The sequence below is a fragment of the Acartia tonsa genome, chromosome 8 (assembly GCF_053477335.1).
Source record: "Acartia tonsa isolate MP-2025a chromosome 8, ASM5347733v1, whole genome shotgun sequence".
NCBI lineage: Eukaryota > Metazoa > Arthropoda > Copepoda > Calanoida > Acartiidae > Acartia > Acartia tonsa.
Window position 1 is genome coordinate 17184448 of NC_137267.1, and position 23259 is coordinate 17207706.

At 31.6% G+C, this 23259-nt stretch overlaps 2 protein-coding genes across 2 annotated transcripts; one reads left to right on the forward strand and one right to left on the reverse strand.

Moving 5' to 3' along the window:
- The first annotated feature begins 5 nt into the window (after positions 1–5).
- LOC145326135 (uncharacterized) lies at positions 6–18842 on the forward strand. The gene is made up of 24 exons (XM_080169258.1): positions 6–97; positions 257–333; positions 1038–1090; positions 1492–1743; positions 2172–2266; positions 2415–2449; positions 3078–3132; positions 3459–3551; positions 3971–4067; positions 4562–4644; positions 4973–5041; positions 5231–5295; positions 6144–6208; positions 6593–6648; positions 7041–7135; positions 10777–10832; positions 12584–12620; positions 12950–12998; positions 14104–14206; positions 14704–14803; positions 15441–15500; positions 15953–16050; positions 16530–16593; positions 16848–18842. The coding sequence occupies exons 1-24, from the start codon at positions 46–48 to the stop codon at positions 16935–16937; spliced, it is 1899 nt and encodes a 632-aa protein (XP_080025384.1). The 5' UTR covers positions 6–45; the 3' UTR covers positions 16938–18842.
- Positions 18230–23259, reverse strand: CNPYb (FGF signaling regulator protein canopy b). The gene is made up of 7 exons (XM_080169262.1): positions 23167–23259; positions 22286–22403; positions 21942–21989; positions 21224–21301; positions 20914–20963; positions 19837–19999; positions 18230–19305 (listed from the first exon to the last, which is right to left on the reverse strand). The coding sequence occupies exons 1-7, from the start codon at positions 23214–23216 to the stop codon at positions 19153–19155; spliced, it is 660 nt and encodes a 219-aa protein (XP_080025388.1). The 5' UTR covers positions 23217–23259; the 3' UTR covers positions 18230–19152.

Consider the following 23259-nt stretch of genomic DNA (forward strand, 5'->3'; position numbering starts at 1 on the left):
TCTAAAATTTAAAACAGAGATATTTACAAACCCACCAATGGCGGAATGCATGAAAAATACAGTATTAATAATTCTTCTGAAACAAAACTGTCTTCAGGTACAAAAATAATTTTAAAGATTTTTTCATGTGAAGAGTTTTCTATAAAGCCCTAATTCCCCTTACATTACATTATGCAGGTATAATGTATAGAGGTTAGCGAGATCCTTCGGACAGACAAAAAACGCTTACTACTTTATATAATAGGATTGTTTCTAGATGAAGACCCTGGATATGACCTGGAGAAAGTACGAGCCAGAAACCTGGCCAGAGCAAGTGCTCTCAGAAAAGCGCAGGTAACTTTTTTTTTTACTTCATATGGGTCATTGAATGTGTTAATATTTGTGTGAAACTGTGTATTGTATCCAAAAATAAAGGATGAATAATAGCGATTATTATCATGGTAGAAGGGGAATATGACGTCAATCGGTATATTTCGGCCAACATTAGTCCACTGTTTTGAAGACACTATAAGCTGCTTCGAAACTGAACTTTAAGAAATAAGCTCATATGATGAGTTGCAAAACGTGGTTAAAATGTGTTACATAAAGTTGAGATGCTATTTATAATGCCTATAAAAAAAATTACGTCATACTGGCCTGAATTTGATTCTAGTTTTGTTAGCCTCACAAAACTGGTGTGGATATTATTATTTGTATTTAACTATTCGTAAAAAATTGCCAATGATACGTTAAGATAAAAAGACTTTTTTGTATGGCTTTCAACCGGTTCAAATCAAGCGGTTATTAATTGAAGCAATACTGAGAAAAAAAGTTATTTCAAAATACTTAGGGAATCTGAATAACCCAAGAAGTATGAAAACAAATGGTAACTTCAAAGTGACATATTCGCCGCTTAAATTGCCCAATGACGTTTCTCCCTCTCAAAAAACCAGCATATTATTGGATGTTTGTTCACATTGAGAAGAAAACATGATTAGATCGTTTTGGCGGCAAATACAATTAAATGTCCCTTATTGAGAAATGTCAAATATTTTCAGGAATCTAAGAAATCAAATGGAAATAATAACTATAGAAATTTAATTCTATCCAGGTAAATAATATTTATTTGAGTTTCATAAGCACAACCAGGTAAATGTCATGTTAAAAGATACTAATTCCATAAATTTACGTGTGGATGATTAAATAATGTATTTTCCACTAACCTATCCTAATCAAAATAAAAAATTGACGCGCTTTCACTTAAAGTTCTTTGTTGAACACTGATTAGCCCCTCCCTCTTTTATAAAAATAAATTGAAAATAAGGCGAGATGTAGTTTTGCTTGTTTGTTTTGTTAGGTTAGGTTATATTAGGTATGAGTAGCAACGTATATAGAGCCTCCGCAGGGGTTAGGCATAGATATAAAGCTATCCCTTTTTCATATTTTTAATTATTTGATAAAGAGGGAGGGGGGGGGGGATGAAAAGAGTTTTTAAATCTACCATTTTTTTAGGTTAGAAAAGTTAAGAGTCCTTCCCAAACCCAACTCAGACTCAATTAAATTTCCACTCCACACCAAACCTACCCAACCAAATAATGGGGGCCCAACCCAAGGGCATGGCAAACCATACACAGCTGAGATGGCGTCCAAACCTTGGACACCTCAGCAAATATTTGATGTGGAGCAGATGTTGGCCTCGCATTATCAGCAACAACAAAAGCTGTTACAACAACAAACTTCAAATAGGCTGTTGCAACAACAAAGGTAAGGTTGTCAAACGTGTAGTTTTTTTAGCAGGGAGGGAGGGGAAATTGGGCTGTTTATTAAACTAGTCCCCAAAGTCAAATAATATTTTCATATTCGTTGGCTTAATAACTTTTGGGACTTAATTTTGATTGGATGGTTAGTTAAGTTGGGTGTCTAAACGTTTCAACCAATAAGTAAGGGGTATTTTGTGTATTATCATTGGTTATTTACATCAATTACTCTACCATGTTATCATGTTACCATGAATCGTCCTATCCATTTTATTCCTTGAATAATAGAGAAATATAGCAACTCTGTATTAATTAGAATAAAAAAAACCCGACTTTTGAGCCTATCAAAATAATCGAAATCAAAATTATATTAACGTTTAATCATTCTAATCATTGGAAAGTAACCTAATAATGTGGAAAATTTACTTCTAACAGGTTTTGGTCTCAGCAGGATGAGAGATGGATGGCCGCTCAGAGGAACAATATGGTTCCAGGTTCTGGACAGGTCACACCAATGCCACATAAATTAAAGGAAGATTTTTATTTTCATTTTTTTTTAAAATAGCATTGTTCAAACATTTCAAATTTTAATTTAAAGATAACCCGTAAATATCACTGGTTCCAATGAGATTATAAAATTTAAAAACTATTTCACCATTAATGATATTGTTTTCTTATAGGCTGCAAAATCTGCAATGGATCTAACCACCGACAGGAAAATTTTCTTTATTTTCATTTACGTAGAAACAAGGATGACAACACCATAAAAGCTCTACAATCAGAAGGAAGGACAAACAAACAATAACTCTTGAAGAGTGTCAGAACTTAATAAGCAGAACAAAATTGAACATAAACTATTGCAAAATTGCACAGTAAAAGAACATACTTTAATTTTAAAATTTGATTATAGAGAAGCCTCGCTTATAATATTATACCTTGTTGTCTAAGGAATAGTTTTTCCAAAAATCAGATGAATAGGACAATTGTAGCATACAAAAAGTTGTTTTTAAAAAATCAGCATGTTTTACAGTTTTACAAAATTTCTGGTAACGATTATAGAGTTACCACACTTCCAAAATCGTACTGTTATAGGAATTATGATGCAAATATGAAATCGATAGGACAATTATAAAATGTCTAAATTAACGAAGAGAGTTAGCAGTTACGTACGGAAGGTCATACGGACTGATACTAATCATGGAAAAGCTTCGCTTTTAAAATGCATATTATTATTTATATTCTAAGATTTACAACTTCGTTACAAAATTTGGCTAAACTTCTTAGAATTCTGAACAAAGTTAACAAGTTTAAGCTAAATTATGAATAAAGAAAGTATTGCATAGTTCAAGATTAAATGATCACTTCAAGGCAACAAGAATTATTGTTGGATCACAAGGTAAATACAAAGAAGAAATTTCAAGTAGCGCAGCTTTTCTAAAACTAGCAGTCACAAAACAAATAAAGAGATAGGCCACTTACTCTTGTAGAACTTAAGAGGGTGTTGGTAACTCATCTCTAGCATTTTTTTTGGGTGTTTAGGAGGTGTCACTCAAATAGTGGAGGGGGGGGGGGGGGGAGGTAGGTGAAAGCCAGAGTTTAGCGGCTTTTTTTTAACAAAATTATCTTTTAAGTGGTGTTAATTTTTCTATTCTCTCTTGAAAAAAGAAAAAAAAACAGGGGGGGGGGTTGCTCGCCCATGCCCTAAAAGAATAATTATTTTAGGAGTTGGTGTGCAAGGAGTAATACCCGCCAGATCTGTATCTAACGAGAATTTACGTAATGTCAACTTGCCTCAGCACCTTCATGCTAAAATTGCAGGAATTTTAACATTACATGTGATAGTAGAGAAGATACTCTATAATTCACCATGTCCGCCCGTCCGTCAGTCAGTTCGTAACGCCAAGGGGGCAATGTTATTTTCTATTCATCTATTCGAGATAAACGGCTGCTTCGTGATATTTCCCTTTTAAATTTGTCATGAATTTAAATCACCTTGTCCGTATTTCCATCCATGATTTTTTGTTCCTTGCTTTAGATTTTCATGGTTACCAGCCAAAAGAATCATATTTTTGTTTTTTTCCTTTTATTAAATTTTAATACAAACCGTAGCTTAGCATTAATTTACAATGCCTCAACTTTTAGATCAAACTTAAAATTTCTTATTATTATAATTATCAGCTAAAAAGCAAATAACAAAAGGTTTTTTTTCCAAATAATTTATGTTGAAAACGGTTCAGATTTACCGCCTAAATATCCATCTCCTCTAAACAAGAAACTGTTAAAAGCTGAAGATTTCAACCAGCAGGCTGATTCTCCTTCTAATGATCCTAGGTATAAAAAAAACGAGACAGCGTAAAGTGCCGCCAAAAAAATGACGTCATACAATAAAATGACCAATGAGGGGCCAGTATAAATTTTACTATTGGTCAATTACAATGTATACAGGCCTATCATTGGCCATTTTATTGTATGACGTCATTTTTTTGGAGTCACTTTACGCTGTTTCATAAAAAACACAAATCAATAATAACTTTAATTTTTTAATGGGTAGGATTTACACTATCTTGTGATCATAGAGAACTGGTTAGACAAATGCCTCCACTCCAAGTAATGTGCAAACTTCTTTCTTAATGCTGCTTTCATTCTAACCAACTTTAAGAACATGGATCCTCCAACCCTCTTCACCTTTTTACTAATTTTCTTAAGAAAAATAAATATCCTTTTAAACTTTACATACCCAACCTAAAAATGAGCATTAAAACTATCTTTTTTCCCCAAAAAGTTCAAATACACTCATCCAAATATTATTGTCTTTAATTTGGCAGAATCCAGCAAACCTCGAAATTAACAACAGTCATCACTATCAGTGGAGATGAGAGCACAAACTCTTCCAGGATGGAAGGTTCAGGTAATCATGACTCTTTATACTATTTTGTTTTGGCTGGCAAAATGTTACTCAAAATCTATATAATGGCTAGACCAATTGGTCAGTATCTAATTTTTTTTATTTAATTGAATTTACAGATAACATAGGCAGGTTCTGTTAGGGGTTTGTTGCACTCAAAATACAAGACATTTGTCCTGTTGGGCACTTTTACTTAATAAAGCTCACTAAGGAGGGGGGGGGGGGGGGGGAGTTGATTTATATGCTACTCTCGCAAATCCTGTACAAGCGCCATCTTTTTAATAAAAAAAAATATTGCATTTTTAGATTTAAATATTTAATTCTATTTCAGTTGATTTCGATTCGATTGAGAATAATATAGACATTAATGTCAACGTACAGAAGTCTAGTCCAAAACCAGGTACTGTTTTTCCTTAAGGAGCATAGCTTCTCCATAACTAAAGTAAATCAGTATATTCAGTAAAGTTTTGTATTTACTTTGTTTTAAAATTATTAAATAGTTATTGCTTTGCTTTAATGAACATAGTTATCCTTATTCATTTTTAATCTACACCTGAAATGTAAATTTAAATAATTAAAATTTTGTAAGATGAAATGAAGGATGAAAAAAGGGAGAGCCAAAAACACAAGGAATCTTCGGAATATTCAAGTCAGGTATTAATAGTTGTTCATCGCATCGTATAATAGGCAGCTTTCCGCGGATATGAAAATAAAAAATTGTAAGTTTAAAGCCTGTTTTGTTAGCCATGACCTTTGGTCCTTCAGGGCCAACAAAACTGGTAGGTATTGATTTTATGATTTTCATTTTAATGATCGTAAATAATTGTCTGTAATACTATGCTATTCATGATTTTTTAGTATGGTTGTGAACCCATTATAATTCATCGGATATATATCGATTTCAAAGCCATACAAGAAAATCTGTTAAATCTACATCGATTTAATTAACCTAAAAAAACTAATAGTAATATATGGATGTAGAGTATAACGTGGATATTATGACAGTCAATTTGCTAACATAAAACTCGTTTACTGGTACTCAGTTCGTTCATTCAATAGGAAGGGAGGGGATTGGGTAAAGGGGGTTGAAAGAGGGAATCGTTATTTCAGCTGCAAGTTTTTTACCTTATTAGAGAACATGAAAATCTGTTGTAAGATCCATTTAATAATATCTAAATTCTTACAATTTACAGGAGGAAATCTTAATTGGTTCTTTTTAGTTGGATATTTTATAAGCATTTAGAGGCAGTACGACCCAATATTATTTTTGAAAAAATTTTAATCAAAGGGTACCCTCAGTCCTTTAAAAAAAAAAATAAATTCTATAATAAATATTGACATGTAAAAGCATTAAGCTATTTTTAATTAAGCTTATTTTAGGTATTGTATAAAATGATAATAGTAAATAAGAGGATATTTGAAAAAATTATTCTGCTCTTATTGATTTATACATGTACATACATAGATTATTATAAAGTAATAATAAAAAAATCAACTATTAGGAAGAAGAAAAGAATGAAGAGGAAACAATTGAAGAAAATTATGATCTACTTATTGATACTCTAAGGTTATAATGATTCTTTACTGGGCCGCGTTGTTCATAATAATTTCTAATAATAATGACTTTTTATCAATTAATAGAACTGGCTTTATTACATGCAGAAAAAGCCAATTCTGGAAGGAAAGAAAAAAAATTTTATTGCTGTATTTAAAAGATCTAAACATTTATAGTCCATAAAAATCAATATCCCTTTAGCATTTTTCTCTACTGTTCGTTTCTCATCAATGATGTTATTGCTCCACTGCTATATGCTTAAATAATTCTCATTAATTATTTTCCTAAAAGTTTATAAAGACTGCTTGTTAAATGCATTATTTCTGTAATTGAACCTGATTACACAGCATGATGTTTCAAATGTATGGTTTTACCACTCAATTATTCTTCATTTAGGAAAATATCAGAACCCAAGGATCCAAAGGATGTTTTTGAAAATATGGTTCTTCAAGGTAATAACTTGATATATATAAAATGTAAATAAACTTTTTTAGAAAAGGAAAAGTTAAAGTCTCCTAAATGTTTTTTAAAATTATTTTTGCTCCTAAAAGTAGTAGAATGGATTAAAAATACATCTTCTGCAAGATAATCCATATAAAGTATTTGTACATGTTATGTATTATAAGAATTGTAAAGTAAACAAGTGGACTAATTCCAGGGAACATTGCGTTGCTTGTAGCCAGATTGAGGTTATTTTACTAAAAATTATTGTAAAAATAAAAACACTCCCCACCAAAATATATTGTATATTGAAAAAAACTTTCTTTTTAGTACAACCATATTCTTTTGTAAATGTTTCTAGAGGCTTAGTTCATAGCTGTTTGTAAATATGTTAATAATTTAGGTGAGGACCCCTCAGGCCAGAAATATGTAGCTTATAGTCCCGCATTGAAAACCAAAGTTACAGTTAAGAAAATTGATCTTTTGAATCAATCATGGGTAAGTAGCTTTATTCAGATGATTTTTCAGACCTAAGAAATAATTTTTTAAATCATCATTTCAAACTTGAAAGACAAGGAAAATTTACTTTTTCTCCATCCTTTTTTCCTTTTTAAATTTTATATATTTAGGGAAAAAAGATCAATATAGACATATAATTTCTTACTTCAGTTAAGCAAATTTCTTTAACTTAAAAGATTTTGATATCTCTCTCATTTTGACAAAAAAAAAATATTATCCTTGTATTAAATGCTTCAATGAATTTGTTAAATATTTGATCATTGACAAGTCACATTTTTTAGAATGGTTTAGGTATTTCCTCAAACTAAATTTGAAGGGCAATTTCTCAGTTTTCTATTCTTTGTCCTTTGTAATAGCCAAACAAGAATACATTACACATATAATTTGTAGCAAATTTGCAGTATTCTTTTAATTCATTTAGAACTTAGTAGATACACTTACATATTTATAATTTCAACCTCAAATTGCAAAGACAAATTTGATTACCAATCTATAACCCCCTACATATCACAAGCTACATAAGGAAAGGTTTAAAGGTGATAGACTTATAACCATGTGTGCAAAAAATTCTCAAAATGACTATGCATTACACTTCATTATGTCAAAAAGGAAGCTTTAATAGCAGTGCCTTGTAAACTCTTGTAGTAATTACTCTTGAAGTTTATCCTATGTATAATTGTATACTTTAGTGATTACCGCGAAATTTGACAGAGACCACACTCTTATTTATACAATGTAACAAATATTTTATACCTTTGCTTTAGTATTGAGATACTTATGCCTTTGCAAACATATCTGAATATGCTATGTACTACAACTAGTGCCGAGCCTTTTTTAAATGAATAAAAATTAATTCTATCTTATAATTTACCCCTTTTTAAAAGCCAAGTTCAATGTTATAAGCGAAGCATCTCTATAATCAAATCCTAAAAATGTAAGTATGTCCTGAAACAATATCCTGTATTTAAGTAGTTTTTCAACAAATTTACTTACAATTTTGTTTCGACTATTATATATTTTATTCTGATTATTCAGTTCTGACACTCTATGAGAATTAATGTTCTTTTGTCCTACTGTTTCAGAGCTTCGCTTCTATGGATGTTGTCATCCTTGTTAGTATATATTTAAACAAATAAAATATTTATAACAAGTTTTCTCCTTCATTTTAGCTAATTTGTTTGAGCACTATCGACCACAGTGGCTGCTGGTCATTGATGCTTGACAAAATAGTGCACTAAGTCCTACTTACTCACCAGCTAAATTATCAGGAATCTTAAGGGACAAGACAATGGATGATAACATTTATGTACATCCCCAAACACCATAACCTCTTCTTTATGATAAAATTATCTGTTGAAAAGTTTAGATACTTACATATAGTTTGGAACCAAGCAATCACAATTCAAGTACCCAAGGTTTTGAGCTAACAGATAAGAAAACGTGACAAAAAACATTGAGTACTGGTGTAATTAAAGTCAATTGTCTCCTACTTCCCAGAAAATTTTAGGACGGTTCTAAAAACTGTTCCTTCATAGTGTCACATTACATGTGCAGAATGAACTTAATTACAATAATTAAATTGTAATTTACTCTGAATCATCAACCATGGTAATCGTCTCTCGTTCAAAGCTAACACATACACAAATTTTTAAGATCAAAGTTAGGCCAATGTTTGTTAATATTCTTTCCCTTATCATAATGGCTCTACCAATTGAGTAAAAAGTTCAAGTATAACAAGGATCTCAATATCCATAAAAGCGAAGCTTTAAACTCAAACGGTAAAAAAGAATTAAAGAGTGTCAAAACTTATGAAGCAGAATATCAATTTAAACTAAAAGTATAAAAAGTATAAACTTGTTGCAAATTTGCTCAAATGTTGGATTCTGTTTAAGGACATACTAACGTTTTAGAACTTGATTATAGAGAGGCTTTGTTATACGTATTTACCTTGTTGTCCAAGGAATCATTGTTCTAAAAATCAGAAGAATGGAATAATTTTACCAAATAAAAATTTATTGTCAATTAAGTTGAAAATCAGTATGTTTTAAATGGACGTACAGACTTTCTGGTAACTATCATAGAGTTGCTTTACAAGTCGTAACTTATTGTTACAGGAACCATCCCCCAAAGTTTGGAATTTCTAACATGCCTATATTTACAAGATTTAACCGTTACGTCGGACGGACGTACAGACCCTAATTATAGAAAAGCTTAACTTTAAAAAAGATGTTACATCCTATCATATAAAGTATTAAGATTTTTTTGTATGTAGCTAAGGATCTCGCTAACAGCTGAACCGATAAGGTTCTCCTTTGCAGTGCAGCTTCTTACAGGTCTTGGGAGGTTTTTTTTAATTATTTTGGGGGAGGGTATCTTATTCTTCACCCTCCCAAAGAAGATTTTTTACTTTTTCTTTTGAAAACTAAAATTGAAAATGGGTGCATTCGACTTTTCCCCTCCCACTTTAAATGCCCCTAGAGGCTTCTAGGGGGGGGGGGGGGGGTCGGTAAACCGCTAGTATCAATATAAATCAATAGTCTAACAAATTATCTAAATTTTCTTGACTGAATTTTTTCCTTATTTGTGGATTCAAACCATGTTGAAACACTTGATTAGGCAAACCTTTTCAGAACATAAACTAATAAAATTTATGTTTATTCCTTTGTTATGCAAGGTTTAATATATTAAAATGGATGACTTTCCTTTTATAATAAATGCTCTAGTTAAGAGAATAATTGACATTATTCAAACAATTTATGGTTAAGCGATCATTTAATTACTTTACCATTATTAAAATTTAATTTTAATTATACTTTAAAGGTTCAGTTGTGCTTTTGTTAAAAAAAACAATCAAAGAGAAAGGAAATTTATTATAAAGCAAACATAATTACTGTTGTATTTTATCTAGTTATGCATCATTACTAAGGTTTAAATCTTATCCTAATCTTTATTAAAAGCAAAACTTTTCTTTACTTCGGTTAGCTCTTTTCGTTAATTTAAACAGGTTAGAATTTTAAACTTTGCATAATGATTCCTAGAGAAATAAGGTACGATTGAGGAATGTAGCAACTCTATAATCGTTACCAGAAAGTCCGTACGTCCTTTTAAAACATGCAAATTGTTTTACTTTTTTGACAATAAATTTTTGTATGTTATAATTATTCTTTTCATCTATTTTTTGGAATACTGATTCCTATTACCACAAGGTGCAATGTTATAAGAGAAGCTTTATTATAATCAAGTTCAAAAATGTATGTATGTTTGTATCCTTTATTTACGAAGTTTTTCAACAAATTTACTTACAACTTTGTTTAGACTTATATACATTAATCTTCTGCTTATACAGTTCTGACTCTCTACAATTTTTTATGCTTGTTTGTGATACCATTTCAGAGCTTCAATTTTATGGATGTTGTCATCCTTGTTTTTTTTTTCATATTTACTGCGATTCATATGAACAAATTTTTCCTTGTATTTTAAAATTCTGTAAAGTTTCTTAGGCTACCACTTAACTTCCTAAGTCTTACATATTCTTTACATCTATTCAAGGCTAATGAAACCCTAACTCATAGTCTATCCAAAAAATCTATTAAGATTTATCCCATTAACTATTATTTTAGACATGGTTGGAGTATATGTTCACAGATATTATGATTATGCTTGAACATCCACATAGGTAAGTAATTTTTACTATTACAGCTTTTTAAAACATTTTTCATATGCAGGGGCCGTGATTCAGCAAGTTAATTCCATTTGAAATTGCTGACAATTTGGATATTTTATTGACGTAATGTTGGCGTAAAACTCGTGCCCAGTTCACAAATAACTTTTAAAGGTCGATTGATTTTTCTGTAGATCAACCTAAACAAGTACAACTCACAAATATCTTAAAAATTCAGTCAACCTAAAGCATCTATAGGTAGACTGGTTCATGTCACTGCTAATATGGAAGATGTACATCAGTCTTAAACTTTGAAAATTCAAAATGAAATTTAAACGATTTTGAATGATATTTCCACTATGGATTCGTAACCGATTAATATCTGATGGATTCGAACCGATTCTCAGCTATACTTAAGAAGTTAAAATCAAGTATAGCATCGTGTTAGAGTATTTTCCACGAATAATAAAATAAAAAAAAACAATATAATTTTTGTTAGCCCGTGATGTTGGGTCCTCAATGCTAACAAAACTGGTTTTACTCTTTAAATATCCGAGGAAAGCTGTATATAATACAATGCGATGAAATATAATTTGTTTATTTCATTAGTAACATTTTCTACTTTTCATCCCTATTGTCCTTAAAGTGTTAAACTGTTTTTAACCTATTTTTGAATGGGGGGTCAAAAATATACTAGGACACCTATAGAATCAGACTGCAGAGCCCAAATTTGAATTAAGTCCCCAATAAACTTTTTTTGGGGGATTTAAAAATTAATTTTTAGTGTTGCTGTAATCATATTGACCGGAGCAAAAGCTTTTTTTTTACTTCCGGTAATATTGTGGCTTACAGAACATTTTTATATAATTCACTTTATATTGATACAATAAAAAAAAACATTACTCTGTTCATTAGAAATAATTTTTTTTTCCAAAACAATTAATTTCATTGAAAAATCTAACATTTACAATAAAACAAATAATTCTGAAATCTAACCAATATAAAAAGTGTTTTCACAAAGTGACTTATTTCCAATGTAGTTAAATAATTTTTATTTAATTAAAATGAAAAGAATGAAAAGCATACACATAAAAGATACATTCTTTTTAAAATTATTTTAAAAAATAAGTTTGAATAATCTTATTTTATAACGCATTTGTATATGTGACAAAAATAAATTTGTTGTATTGCATAAACATTTGTTGTCATTTAACCCTTTACAGCCATTTTTTATGTTTTTAAAATAAGTGAGAGAACACAAACATGTTAATGTTAATTCTTTGATATATTATAAAGAATTAACTTTTTAGTGAATTTTTATAGTAAAATCATAAGGCCTAATTTTACTCTATACCAGAATACAATATTTATGAAGCAAAACACTCTAAAAGCTACGAATTTTACCCAAATAAAATAAAAACCTTTTGCTTCGGTCAAAATGATCACGGCAACAGTAAAAATTAATATTTAAATCCCCCCAGAAAAGTTTATTGGGGATTTTATTCAAATTTAGGCTCTGCAGTCTGATTCTACTGGTGTCATAGTATATTTTTTATATACGTTTTAAAAATAGGTTAAAAACAGTTTAACACAGTATAAACTTTGTACTTTCCCCCCCGACTAATTTGTCTAACTACGCCTCCCACAATACAAAACTGTATAAAAAGTCGTTAGAAATTAAGACGGAAAAAACTCGAGATATTTGTCATGCACGTAATACGTGGACCCCCCATTTTAGGGGTTACCTAACTATTATTCTATTTCAGAAATATTCTACAATTACATGAGCTATACCTGAAAAATGTAAGCAATTTTTCTTATAAATATTTGAAATGAAAAAAAAATTTCTCTTGAATTGATTTTTGGAATATGAATGTCCGTGGGTAAGGCCTAAAACTCCTAAGATATGATTTTAGATATATTAATTTGCAGCTTCTACCAACAATGAAATTAATTTGGATAAAATCACGAAACCTGTACGTGTTTTTTCAGCTGTCGTTGGGGGGAAACACAACGTAAAACTGACTACCTATCCATTTGCCCCCCAAATAATATTTTAGATTTATTTTGCTTGTTGGTTATACCTTATTCCTGAGGGATTTGACTTATAATTTTAATATGTTTATCTTTAGGATACTTTATGGATAGTTACAGAACATATGAAACATGGCTTATTGACAGGTGAATATATCCAGGGTGTAAGGGAGGGGACAATGGGCAATTAATTCAATTTTAGAGTTCTAACTCAATATCTTCAAAACCAGATATATCTGGAAAATTCCAAAAATTTAGATATAGCAATCTTTATTAGATTTGTATAATAAGAAATAATTAAACACTGAAAGAAAAGTATTTAACATTAGATTATCCTGTCTTATTTTCCTGTGAATAGTCTGTAATTTATCATAAAAGGTATGAACTTAGTACTTGCAGTTTCTTACAAAATAATACCAGAATTTGGGTTTGTTTTCATATTTAACAAGGGCCGGGGTTGATTAGAATGGATAGTTACAGAAGTATCACAGTAGAATTTCTGGTTTATCCCACCCATTCTTAGAATAAAACTATTTTGTTTAAAAACCAAATTAAACTTGTTTTGAATTTTTTTCAAATAGTCTGCTAGTATTTGTATTTGTTAGATCGGTAAGAGTCGTCTGCTTTGGGAATAATTGTTTTAGCGGCATTCTTTGTGACGGTACCCAAAGTCTTTGAAATTTGCCAAAATAATAAAAGTTGCATGTGTTCTGGTACTCAAAGTCCAAGACTGTCAGAAATATGAATTTTAGATCCATTGTCCCCTCCCTTCCTCCCTGATTTATATCATTTTAACCAGGGTTCGGCAGCATCCACAAAGCCTCAAATTTAAACCCGTCTGGATGCTTTAAATTTTTTAAGTGGTACTATTGCCGTATTTGCTGATTTTTAATATTGTATAAGGTTGATTTCCCTAAGGCTTCCAGTACAGGCGGCTGCCGAGCCGTGCTTTGTACTATATAGTGATTTTCGCCCCTTCTATTTATTAAAAGATTGTATTCTTTTTTTGAAAATAACCCCTTATTAAAGAGCATCCAGGACTTATCTTACGTAGTCTTTCGGTTTGTTTGTTATGCTATATACAATAAAAATATTTATTTATTTGTAAAGGTTTTGTGATTTTCTATATTTTACTTACACTATCCCTAACTCACATTCTTTTCAGAAGCAAAGCTTGTCCGTCAATCAAACCCAATTGGTGTAATGTGATTTATTTTACAAACAAAATTACATACTAAAAATACAATTTTAGAATTATTAGAACAGCGAAGATTAAGTGAATATGAAATAGGAAGAATATCCGCAGATATTCTACAGGCCTTGGCATTCCTTCATGGTCAGGGTTATGTGCACAGGTACAACTATAAATAATTCCTTTTGTGAGTTACAACTTTGGATATTTCATTTTGGGTATGTTACGGGTGGCTTAAATTTTGTCCAGATGTCTTAATCCTGGAATTTGACTGAATTTTTTTTCCCGTATTGCTTCGAAACCGATTAATATCCGGTGTATTAGAACCGGTTCTCATCCATTTTTAAATGTCTAGCATATTACTATATCCAGTTTCCTAGGAATATAAAAATGTTTAATCCTAACATTAAAACCAGTTTTTGTATTTTTTATAACCACCACGGAAAGCTGTTTATAATATGATGCGAGAAATAACTTTTACAAACTTTTAAAAAAAATCTTCATTGGATGGTAAAAATAGCGTAAGTAATTTAAATATACAGATTTATTTTGTTTATCATAATTGAGAGGGGTCATGTTACATTCATTGCCTTATCCCTTTAGATCCCTGCCGAAAATTATATAAATGTATGATCTTGAAATAATAACTGTATTTATTAGGGATATAAAATCTGACCAGATCCAGTTGAATGATGGCATAGCAAAGCTGGCAGGATTTGGATTCACTGTGGAACTGGAAGGTGGACAGAGATCTTCACTGGTAAGTAGGGAGGGAGGGGAAATTGGGCTGTTTATTATACTTGACCCCAAAGTTTCTTATTTGTTGGCTTAACAACTTTGGGGACTTATTGAATTTTGATTGGTTCGTTTATTGAGTTGTGTTCAAACGATTCAACCAATAGTTATACTGTAATCTATAGAAGTGGTAATTTTGTTTATTGTTATTGGGAGTGTTTATCGGCTATTGTCTTTTCCCTTTAGATCCCTGATTGGTAAGACATAACCCTAAATAGGTAAAAACAACCCACCAGCAATTAATTTTCAATATAAACATGTTTTTTACTTGGCAAATAGTTCAAGTACAGGAACAGAAAAACTGTCAATACATGCTTAACAATCAGCAGCTGGCTTTTTAAAATTCACAGTCTAGTTGTTCTAGCAAGAAGCATCATCCTGTCAAACAATGGCAACGAGGTTTTTTTTGCCAGAGGCGATTTCTCTTGGGAGGGTGGAGGGAGGTACTCTAACTCAAAAATTGTGTAAAACCTTGCCTTGATTTGTAAATATATTTACCAAGTATAAAGGATAACCATATCGGTCCTGCCGTAAGTGAGATCTCTAGCTACAGACAGGCAGACATCCTGTTATTTTTATATAAGGTTTGTTCTTAACTTTAGGTTGGAACACCTTATTGGATGAGTCCAGAGATTTTAAAAGGAGATAAATATGATCAACAGGTAATAATTTTTTTTTTTAATCTTGTGATTCTTCCTTCCTGAAATAAACAAAAATTTATTTGGGAGGTTTGTTTTTGTAAGACAAAGAATATTACCAGAAAAATGGGTGTGGGTACTTTTTACACCTTATTTAAAGTTAACGTAAACTTAATCGATAGATAATGCCAGGTTTTCTTTTAGTCCATCCCTGCGAAGCTAACCTTTACAAGGACGTCCAGGCTTTAAATTATTTATTGGGAGGGTGGTGATAAAATGAGGGTTTTCAAATGATTTTTTTTTGGTGGGGGGGGGGGGGGATATTGCGATGTATTTCTAAAATTTGTAAACACACCTTTACCCTCTCTATGAAGTCCTTGACACTATACCCAATTTAACCTAACCAAACCCAGGGTAAAATACTAAAACGAATACTATAAACATTATATGAAAAAAAATAATTATTCTTATTCCAGGTTGATATATGGTCTCTAGGTGTGACTGTGATAGAAATGATTGACAGGGAACCTCCAAATTTTAACCAGAGTCCTCTGGTGGCCATGAAAAAAATCAGGTAGGTATCTGAAATACAAAGTAGAACAGCGTCTGTCCTTCTGTCTCTGAAGATTAAGGTCTTGGTAAACGCTGAACCGTTCTACTCTTGAGGGAAATGTGGCTACTAGTACAGCAATGGTTTTAAGCTATTTTCTGGGGGGTTGGGATATTAGACTAAATCTGGTATCTTTGAAGTAATTTATTGAATAGTTTGAAAACTGTTAGTTTGTAAAACCTTATCAGAATTTACTTATAAACCTAGTTTCAAACTTAAGGAAAAAATAGTGTACTTTAATAAAACTAGCAGTTGCACCCCTAGCATCTAGGGGCTGTATATTCAAAGGGAAGGGATGAAAAATAGTCTAAAACTATCAAAGGACCTAACACAAGTGTCATTGTAAAGGAAAACCATATTGGTTCAGGGATTAGGGTAATCCTTCGGTACAAACAGACAGACATACTTATTAATTTTATAAGGATAGAATATATTTTTTACAGAGATGGTGAGATATTGAGACCCGAGTGTAACCAAGTGACACCTTCTCTTATGAATTTTATTAAGGTAACAAAAGATAGTGATAAATATTCTTTATGTTAAATGATTTTTTTTCAGAATAATTTGTAAATTTTTCAAAATCCCCTGAAAATATTGAAAAACTAAAATTAACTGTCTATCTTTCACAAAAACTAACTTACTTGTTAGGTTGAAACGCTTTCTAAATTGTACCTAACTATTGTAGGAATCATCATGCCAATTACCAAAAATGTAAGAGGCTATTCTTTTTAAAAAGTTCCTCCTATTTTATTACTTTTCAGGAGATGTTAGAACCAGACCCGATGAAACGACCAACAGCTGAACAATTGCTAAAACATCCTTTTCTGCAACAAACTAGTCTTAATCATTAATGAAATGTAGCATGAAATTGTAACCTTCAAAGAACATCAAACATCACCCCACCCCTCCCCCGATTAAAAAAAATTCTTGTCCCAACAAGGAGTTCTAAGCTTCAAAGATACAAAGCACAGGGAATACCTTTTAATAAAGTAGTAGATACGAGAAAACTCCCCGTCATATTATACAGGACACACATGTGATTATTCGAGTTTATTAATGTATACTTTTGTGTATTTATTTCACTTACTCATTTTAGATATGCACGTACACATTACTATTTAATTGATTAAAATCTTATTAGATTGTTTAATATCTCATTTATGTAAAATATAAAATAGTCAATTACTACTGAAAGGAAAGACATAAGATACATCACATCCATCAGAAGCGAAGCATGAATAAATAATGGAATGTAAAAACGGGCAAAATGAGTTTGTGAACAATGTATACCTATTTGTACTAACAAAAAAAATATCAAAAACTCAAAAAATCACGAAAACTTTTAAAAATAAGGTAGGTAGGTTTATGTCTTTTTGATGCATCACCGACAAACAGACAGACAAAACAATGTTTAGACTAGATGCACATGTCATAGGAATATTCACTAAAAATTTCAGCTGTCTATCTGTAAAAGCAGCCGAGAAAATCCCATTTCTCCCATAGTATAGAATTACGGACTGACATACAAATCATAGGCTTCGCTACTAATAGGATTTACAATAATACAAAACTTAAAGGGGACTATGCACGAACAAGAGCAAGTAATCTAATATATACCACTGGCGATTGCGCTCCTAAAATCTTGGGGCTCCATATTTTAAGGGATATGGAAGGACAGAAAAATAGCCAAAAACCATACCGAAATTTAATCAATAAAAAATAAAATAACTTTCAACCATCTCAGGAAGCTTCACTGTAAGGGAGAACCATATCGGTTCAGCGAGATCCTTAGCTACAGACAAAAAAAGTTTACTACTTTATATTATGGGACTAGCGACTTCGCACCTAGCCTCTAGTGGCCTTTTTCCAACAAATTCCAGGGAGATTTTAAAATATTTTTTTAGAATCTTTTAAAACTTTAGAACGGACGGACGGACAGACATCATTTTACTTTGTATTATAGATAAAATAACTTTGGATCGCTATATTGTAAATCGCTTTTCACATCAGTTCTAGTTCTATGATACTCCCCTTTAAGATAAACTTTTATTATTATAACTACTCATTATGTGATCTAAAAAAAGTAATAATAATTTAGTATTTGATTGTAGAATATCTTAATGTTTTAAATAAAAAGAAAATATTTTCTAAGTTTATTTATTTTACTATTAAGAAAGTTAACAAAACTTTTAAATATCACAAGACGAGTCTTTACATTATATGATTCAGGAAGGAAGAGGACAATGGGCTGTTTATTAAGCTAGTCCCCAAAGTTTTATAATAGCATTTACTTATTCGTTGGCTCAACAAATTTGGAAATTTTGATAGGTTTCTTCATTATGCTGGGTGTCCAAACATGTCAACCACCAAATGTAATCTACAGAAGGGGTAAATTTGTGTATCAACATTAGTAGGGCCATTGTCTTATCACTTTATATCCCTGATATGATTAGTGCAAGGATAGGGATATTATACCACAAGAAAGAATTTTTGCTTCCAGCTTTGTTGCCAGCTAAAATAAAGTCATAATATTGTATTGGGTAAGTAGTTTAATTTCGGACAGGGACAAATTACCAGGGGTAGCTATTCTAACAATCAATTCTACAAAAAATCACGAAACCTTTAAAGTAAGGTAGAAGTATATTTTGCTTTTTCATGTAATTGAAGAGGGGTGGGTAAGGAGGGGAGGAAAAGGGGAAGGAGTTGTAGAGAAATTTTACTTTAGAATTTTTTGTCAGAATCACATTCCCTTTTCCCTGCAAATTACAAATTTGGGTATTTTTTCTAAGAATCTTAACTAAAACATAGATAGCAAACTGTTTGAAATTTTCTGTACCACCTATTCCTTTTTTTAATGATAGCAAATCTATTTTTCGAATAGTGGAAAGTAAGAGGAAGACAAGTTTTTCTCCAGTAGTTTAATCAATTATCCTAGATTGGTGAAAAATTAACCACAATGATAAATAATAATTGCACTGAGTATAAAACGAGATATCCTGAAAAAATTGAGTGGAAGATAAAATAGAGCTTTGACAAAATTGTATATAAATGAATTCAATGTGTAATTTACAATTCCACTTTTTTATTCTTTGGAAGTGGAATGTCTGTTTCTCCTTTTGATTTTTTCTTCTTTTTCTTTTCACTTTCTGTCAGACATTTTGCATCTTTTTTAGATTTTAAAACACGTTTTCTACACAGAAAATCCGCAAATCTTTCTTCCTAAAATAATAAGAACATAAAAGTTATATCCTGTTTAATAAAGTAGCAAGCATTTAAGTAGCAAGTTATCCCTTTTAGAGAAGCTTAACAAAGACCAAGGAGTCATTTTAGTGTATTTTTTATTAGATTTAAGTCTTTGGATGGTTTTAAGCTATATGTCGCACTTCCCTCGCATTCAAATGTATAATGTATGTATACCCACTAGATGTCAGGGGCGCAGCCACTAGTGAATTTTTATAGTAAAGGATATTAGGTTAAGTAACATCCAACAGACAAACTTTTTTAAATACACGACCTTTGCCTGAAAGTTCTAACTGTGCATGGTAATGAGTTACGCCTGTTTATGGGCCAAGGCTTTCCAACTACTCCCATTTTTGTTGTCATGAGCCAGACATAGCATCATCCTGTTTTATATTAACGTCTTTAGTATGTCGCGGTGTGGACCAGACTCAAACCCGACACCTCCACGACAGCAAGCAGGCACGCTATCATCTACGCTAATGCTGCAGGATTTATCTGTTGTAGTTTTACCTGATTATTGAAATACCAATCCTCAATATCCTCTTCGTAATTTTCCAGCAGAGCCTCGCACTGAGTTTTCAGCTGGGTAATCTCAGCACTGGGTTTGTCCCATAACTCGTGGGGTATACCCAGGTCAACTTTTACACCTTTACTCACTAAACCTTCCAATGTTCTAAAAAATAATTGAACATTATCCTATTATGAACCGGTACTAAGTCATGCTTAAATACCATACATCGTATCGTACTATAGCCATTTTTCTACGAATATAAAAAATTTAAATCATAATATCAATATACCAGTTTTAATCTTCTAACGTTTCATTTTAATATCCGTGGAAAGCTGTATATATTACGATACGATAAAAAAAAAACGACCACGAATAGAACTTTGATGCTTCAAAATCAAAAATGTTAAAAAATATACATAAAAATTAAAAGAAGAATTAAGACACCTAAGAACAACGGATATAACAAAAAACAGTAACAAGCCCTTTTCACTCCACAGGGGGGAGCATAGGCCGCTGACAATTCGTCAGTGTTTCTGTAACAATGTGGCTTATGGATATGGGATAGGGTTGTCAGCCCTAAGCCCTATGATTGCGGTGTAAAGCGTCCATTTGCCATCAGACAACCAACCCTTTGATTGCACGACCTTTGTCTGAGAAGTCCTAACTGTGCATGGTAGTGAGTTGCGCCTGTTTTGGGCCAAGGCATTCCCCCTACTCTAACTATTTATGTCGCGCATCTGACATAGCAGCAGTAGGAACAATTTTTAATGTCTTTAGTTATGACGCGGTGTTGGACCGAGATTCGAACCTGTCACCTTCCCGACGACGAGCGGATGCGCTACGTGTTGAGCCACAGAACAACGGATATAAAGTGTTTAATTTCCTGAGCCACAGACACGAGCTAAACAGATCTACATCCCCAGTGATGATACATAACTTTTACACAAGTGTATATAACAATTAGTGGTTGAAACGTTTGAATACTCAACACACATTTTTTGTAGCAAAATTTGTCCTTAATTTTCAATAAATATTTAGGGTTAACATGAACACTTTAAAATAAAAAATACACTTACTTAAAAGTTTGACTTTGTCCTTTGGCAAATCTAGTTGAGTCTGTTCTCTCCTAAACAAGAAGAAAATATTTCACACAATTCATTAAATAGGTTATTTTTAAGCATAATTTCATCTGTGATTTTTCGCGATTTTGGGGGGCATAGCTTTGTAGTAAAGACGACCTTTTTACTTGCCCCCAAAATATTACATCAGATTTATGTGGCTTATTGGCTATAGCTTATTACTGATTTGGAACAATCTTCAAGCGTCGGACAGTCTTACAAGCACAGGAATATAGAAGTTAAGCTCCTAACATTAATACAAAAATACCTTATGAATATTATATCTCAACATTGTTTCACAAATTCCATCCAAAGTCTCAATCAATCTAAGCTCTGATTTTACATACTAAAATTATTTTAAATCTTTAATTTTCTTTAAAAAAAAGAATTTCATTAAAAAAAATACTCTATAATTAAGCTATGTTAGTCTGTCTATCCAAAAAATAAAGTATGTTCTATGTAAAGGGGGGAGGCGGATGTGCCACTTTTTGAAACCAAAACTAAAAGTCAAAGGAACTCAACTAAAAAAAGAGTTACAGGTCTGAGATTTTGCATGGCAGTTGCTTTATAGGGTTACAATATGGAACAGTGAAGAAACGGCGGTGCAACCGCCGAAAACCACCGAGAAATTGCAAAAAAAATCAGCGGGAAACGGCGGTTTTCGGCGGTTGCGCCGCCGTTTCTTCACAGTTCCATATTGTACCCCTATAAAGCAACTGCAATGCAAAATCTCAGACCTGTAACTCTTTTTTTAGTCGAGTTCCTTTGTTGTCTTTTAGTTTTGGTTTCAAAAAGTGGCACATCCGCCTCCCCCCTTTGCTAAACTTCTTTATTTTGACATTTATGCAAAGGTCTAATGTGATTTTTTGGGGGTCCAAAACTAAACATTTCTTGTATACTACCTACCTATAAACTGTAAATCTTTAAATCTAGACTTCTATTTGATATATTTCACATGAAATACGTATTTAAAGTTTGAAACATACCTTTGTTTTCTTCTTTTCTTTAGTATGACTGTAACCAGTTTCTACAACCTTAATTCGTAAAATTAGAAAAAAAATATGAAAAAAGTTGCAGTTATACTTATGAAGTTGTGTCCTAAATTCAACAAATATATCAAAAAATACGGTCTTAACATGATAGTAAAAAAACTTATATTTCTAAGTCGACTTTAATGGTTTTTAGCATTCTAGGAAACAAACTTGTACTGTGATCATTAGAAACTTGACATAAGATTTAATATATATTAAATGGAAGTATTTTTTATATAGTTTTTATCTCCTACTAATTCAGTCTATTATATATACTTTTGACTAAAACAAAACCATACCTCATGCTTTTTGGCAGATTCTTGCAGTTTAGCCTCAAATTCTTGTGTAAATATTTTACAAACTTCGCAATCTGATGCAAATTTAACACCATACTTCTCTTCTTCAAATGTCTCACACCTATGATAAAAATATGAAATCGTGTGCAGTTAACGGTGAAATGTTCCTGGTAACGATTCTTTCCAAAAATCTATAGACTTTAAAGGGATAAACGGTGGAATGATTAAATTATGCTCGCACAAAATTTTATCTGAAAAAAAGCTAACAAATAATATTGAATAGTCGTTACTCAACAATGCACAATTATCTCGCAGAGCACAAAAATTCGCAAAAAAGACTTTTTTAAAGCGTTTTTCTTCAGTGAAGCTTTCCCTGTGCATCATTGGATCTTGACTATTCCATATCATATATAGGTCTTAATATTTCACTTAAACGATTTGCGGGTCTGTTATCAGCCTTCAAACTTCAGAGATTTTGGAGATAATCGTTACCAGGAACATTTTACAAAATATGAAATTAACTTACAAGAAATAATATTATTTGTTGCGTGACTTTGTCAGTAGTGCTTTCATTAAAAAGCCAGAGTAATCCCCTTTCTATGAATAAATTACGAAGCTGACAAACGCTAGCATAATTTTAGTTGACTAGCGGCTTTTTTATGAGGGGGGGGGGGGGGTAATTTTTTAGTAGATGCTATTTTGTATTGGGAGGGTGGTTGTTTTAAACATTCCCAGGACCTATGAAAAGCTACCCTGTTAAGGAGAACCATATATATTCAGCGAGATCCTTCGGTACAAACAGACAGACAGAGACATTCTATTACTTTATTATAGGGATTACTTACTTAAAACAAAAAAATAACTCAAATAATGTAAAATGTTACCTCACAAAACTAAAAATCAGAAAAATAAAATATAATCCAACAACCTCCATTTTTAATTTTAATATCTTTTAAATATCATAAGATCATTTTACA

What these genes read in the sequence shown, in the direction of transcription:
- LOC145326135 (XM_080169258.1), top strand. Translation starts at nt 46, where the DNA reads ATGCATGAAAAATACAGTATTAATAATTCTTCTGAAACAAAACTGTCT. An exon ending in ACCAATGCCACATAAATTAA is followed by an intron (nt 2,267 to 2,414) that starts AGGAAGATTTTT and finishes TTGTTTTCTTAT; the next exon opens with AGGCTGCAAAATCTGCAATG. An exon ending in CAATGGATCTAACCACCGAC is followed by an intron (nt 2,450 to 3,077) that starts AGGAAAATTTTC and finishes AAAGTATTGCAT; the next exon opens with AGTTCAAGATTAAATGATCA.
- CNPYb (XM_080169262.1), bottom strand. Translation starts at nt 23,216, where the DNA reads ATGGAGGTTGTTGGATTATATTTTATTTTTCTGATTTTTAGTTTTGTG. An exon ending in AAGAAAAGAAGAAAACAAAG is followed by an intron (nt 21,302 to 21,941) that starts GTATGTTTCAAA and finishes AAATAATTTTAG; the next exon opens with TATGTAAAATCAGAGCTTAG. An exon ending in TGAGATATAATATTCATAAG is followed by an intron (nt 20,964 to 21,223) that starts GTATTTTTGTAT and finishes CTTCTTGTTTAG; the next exon opens with GAGAGAACAGACTCAACTAG.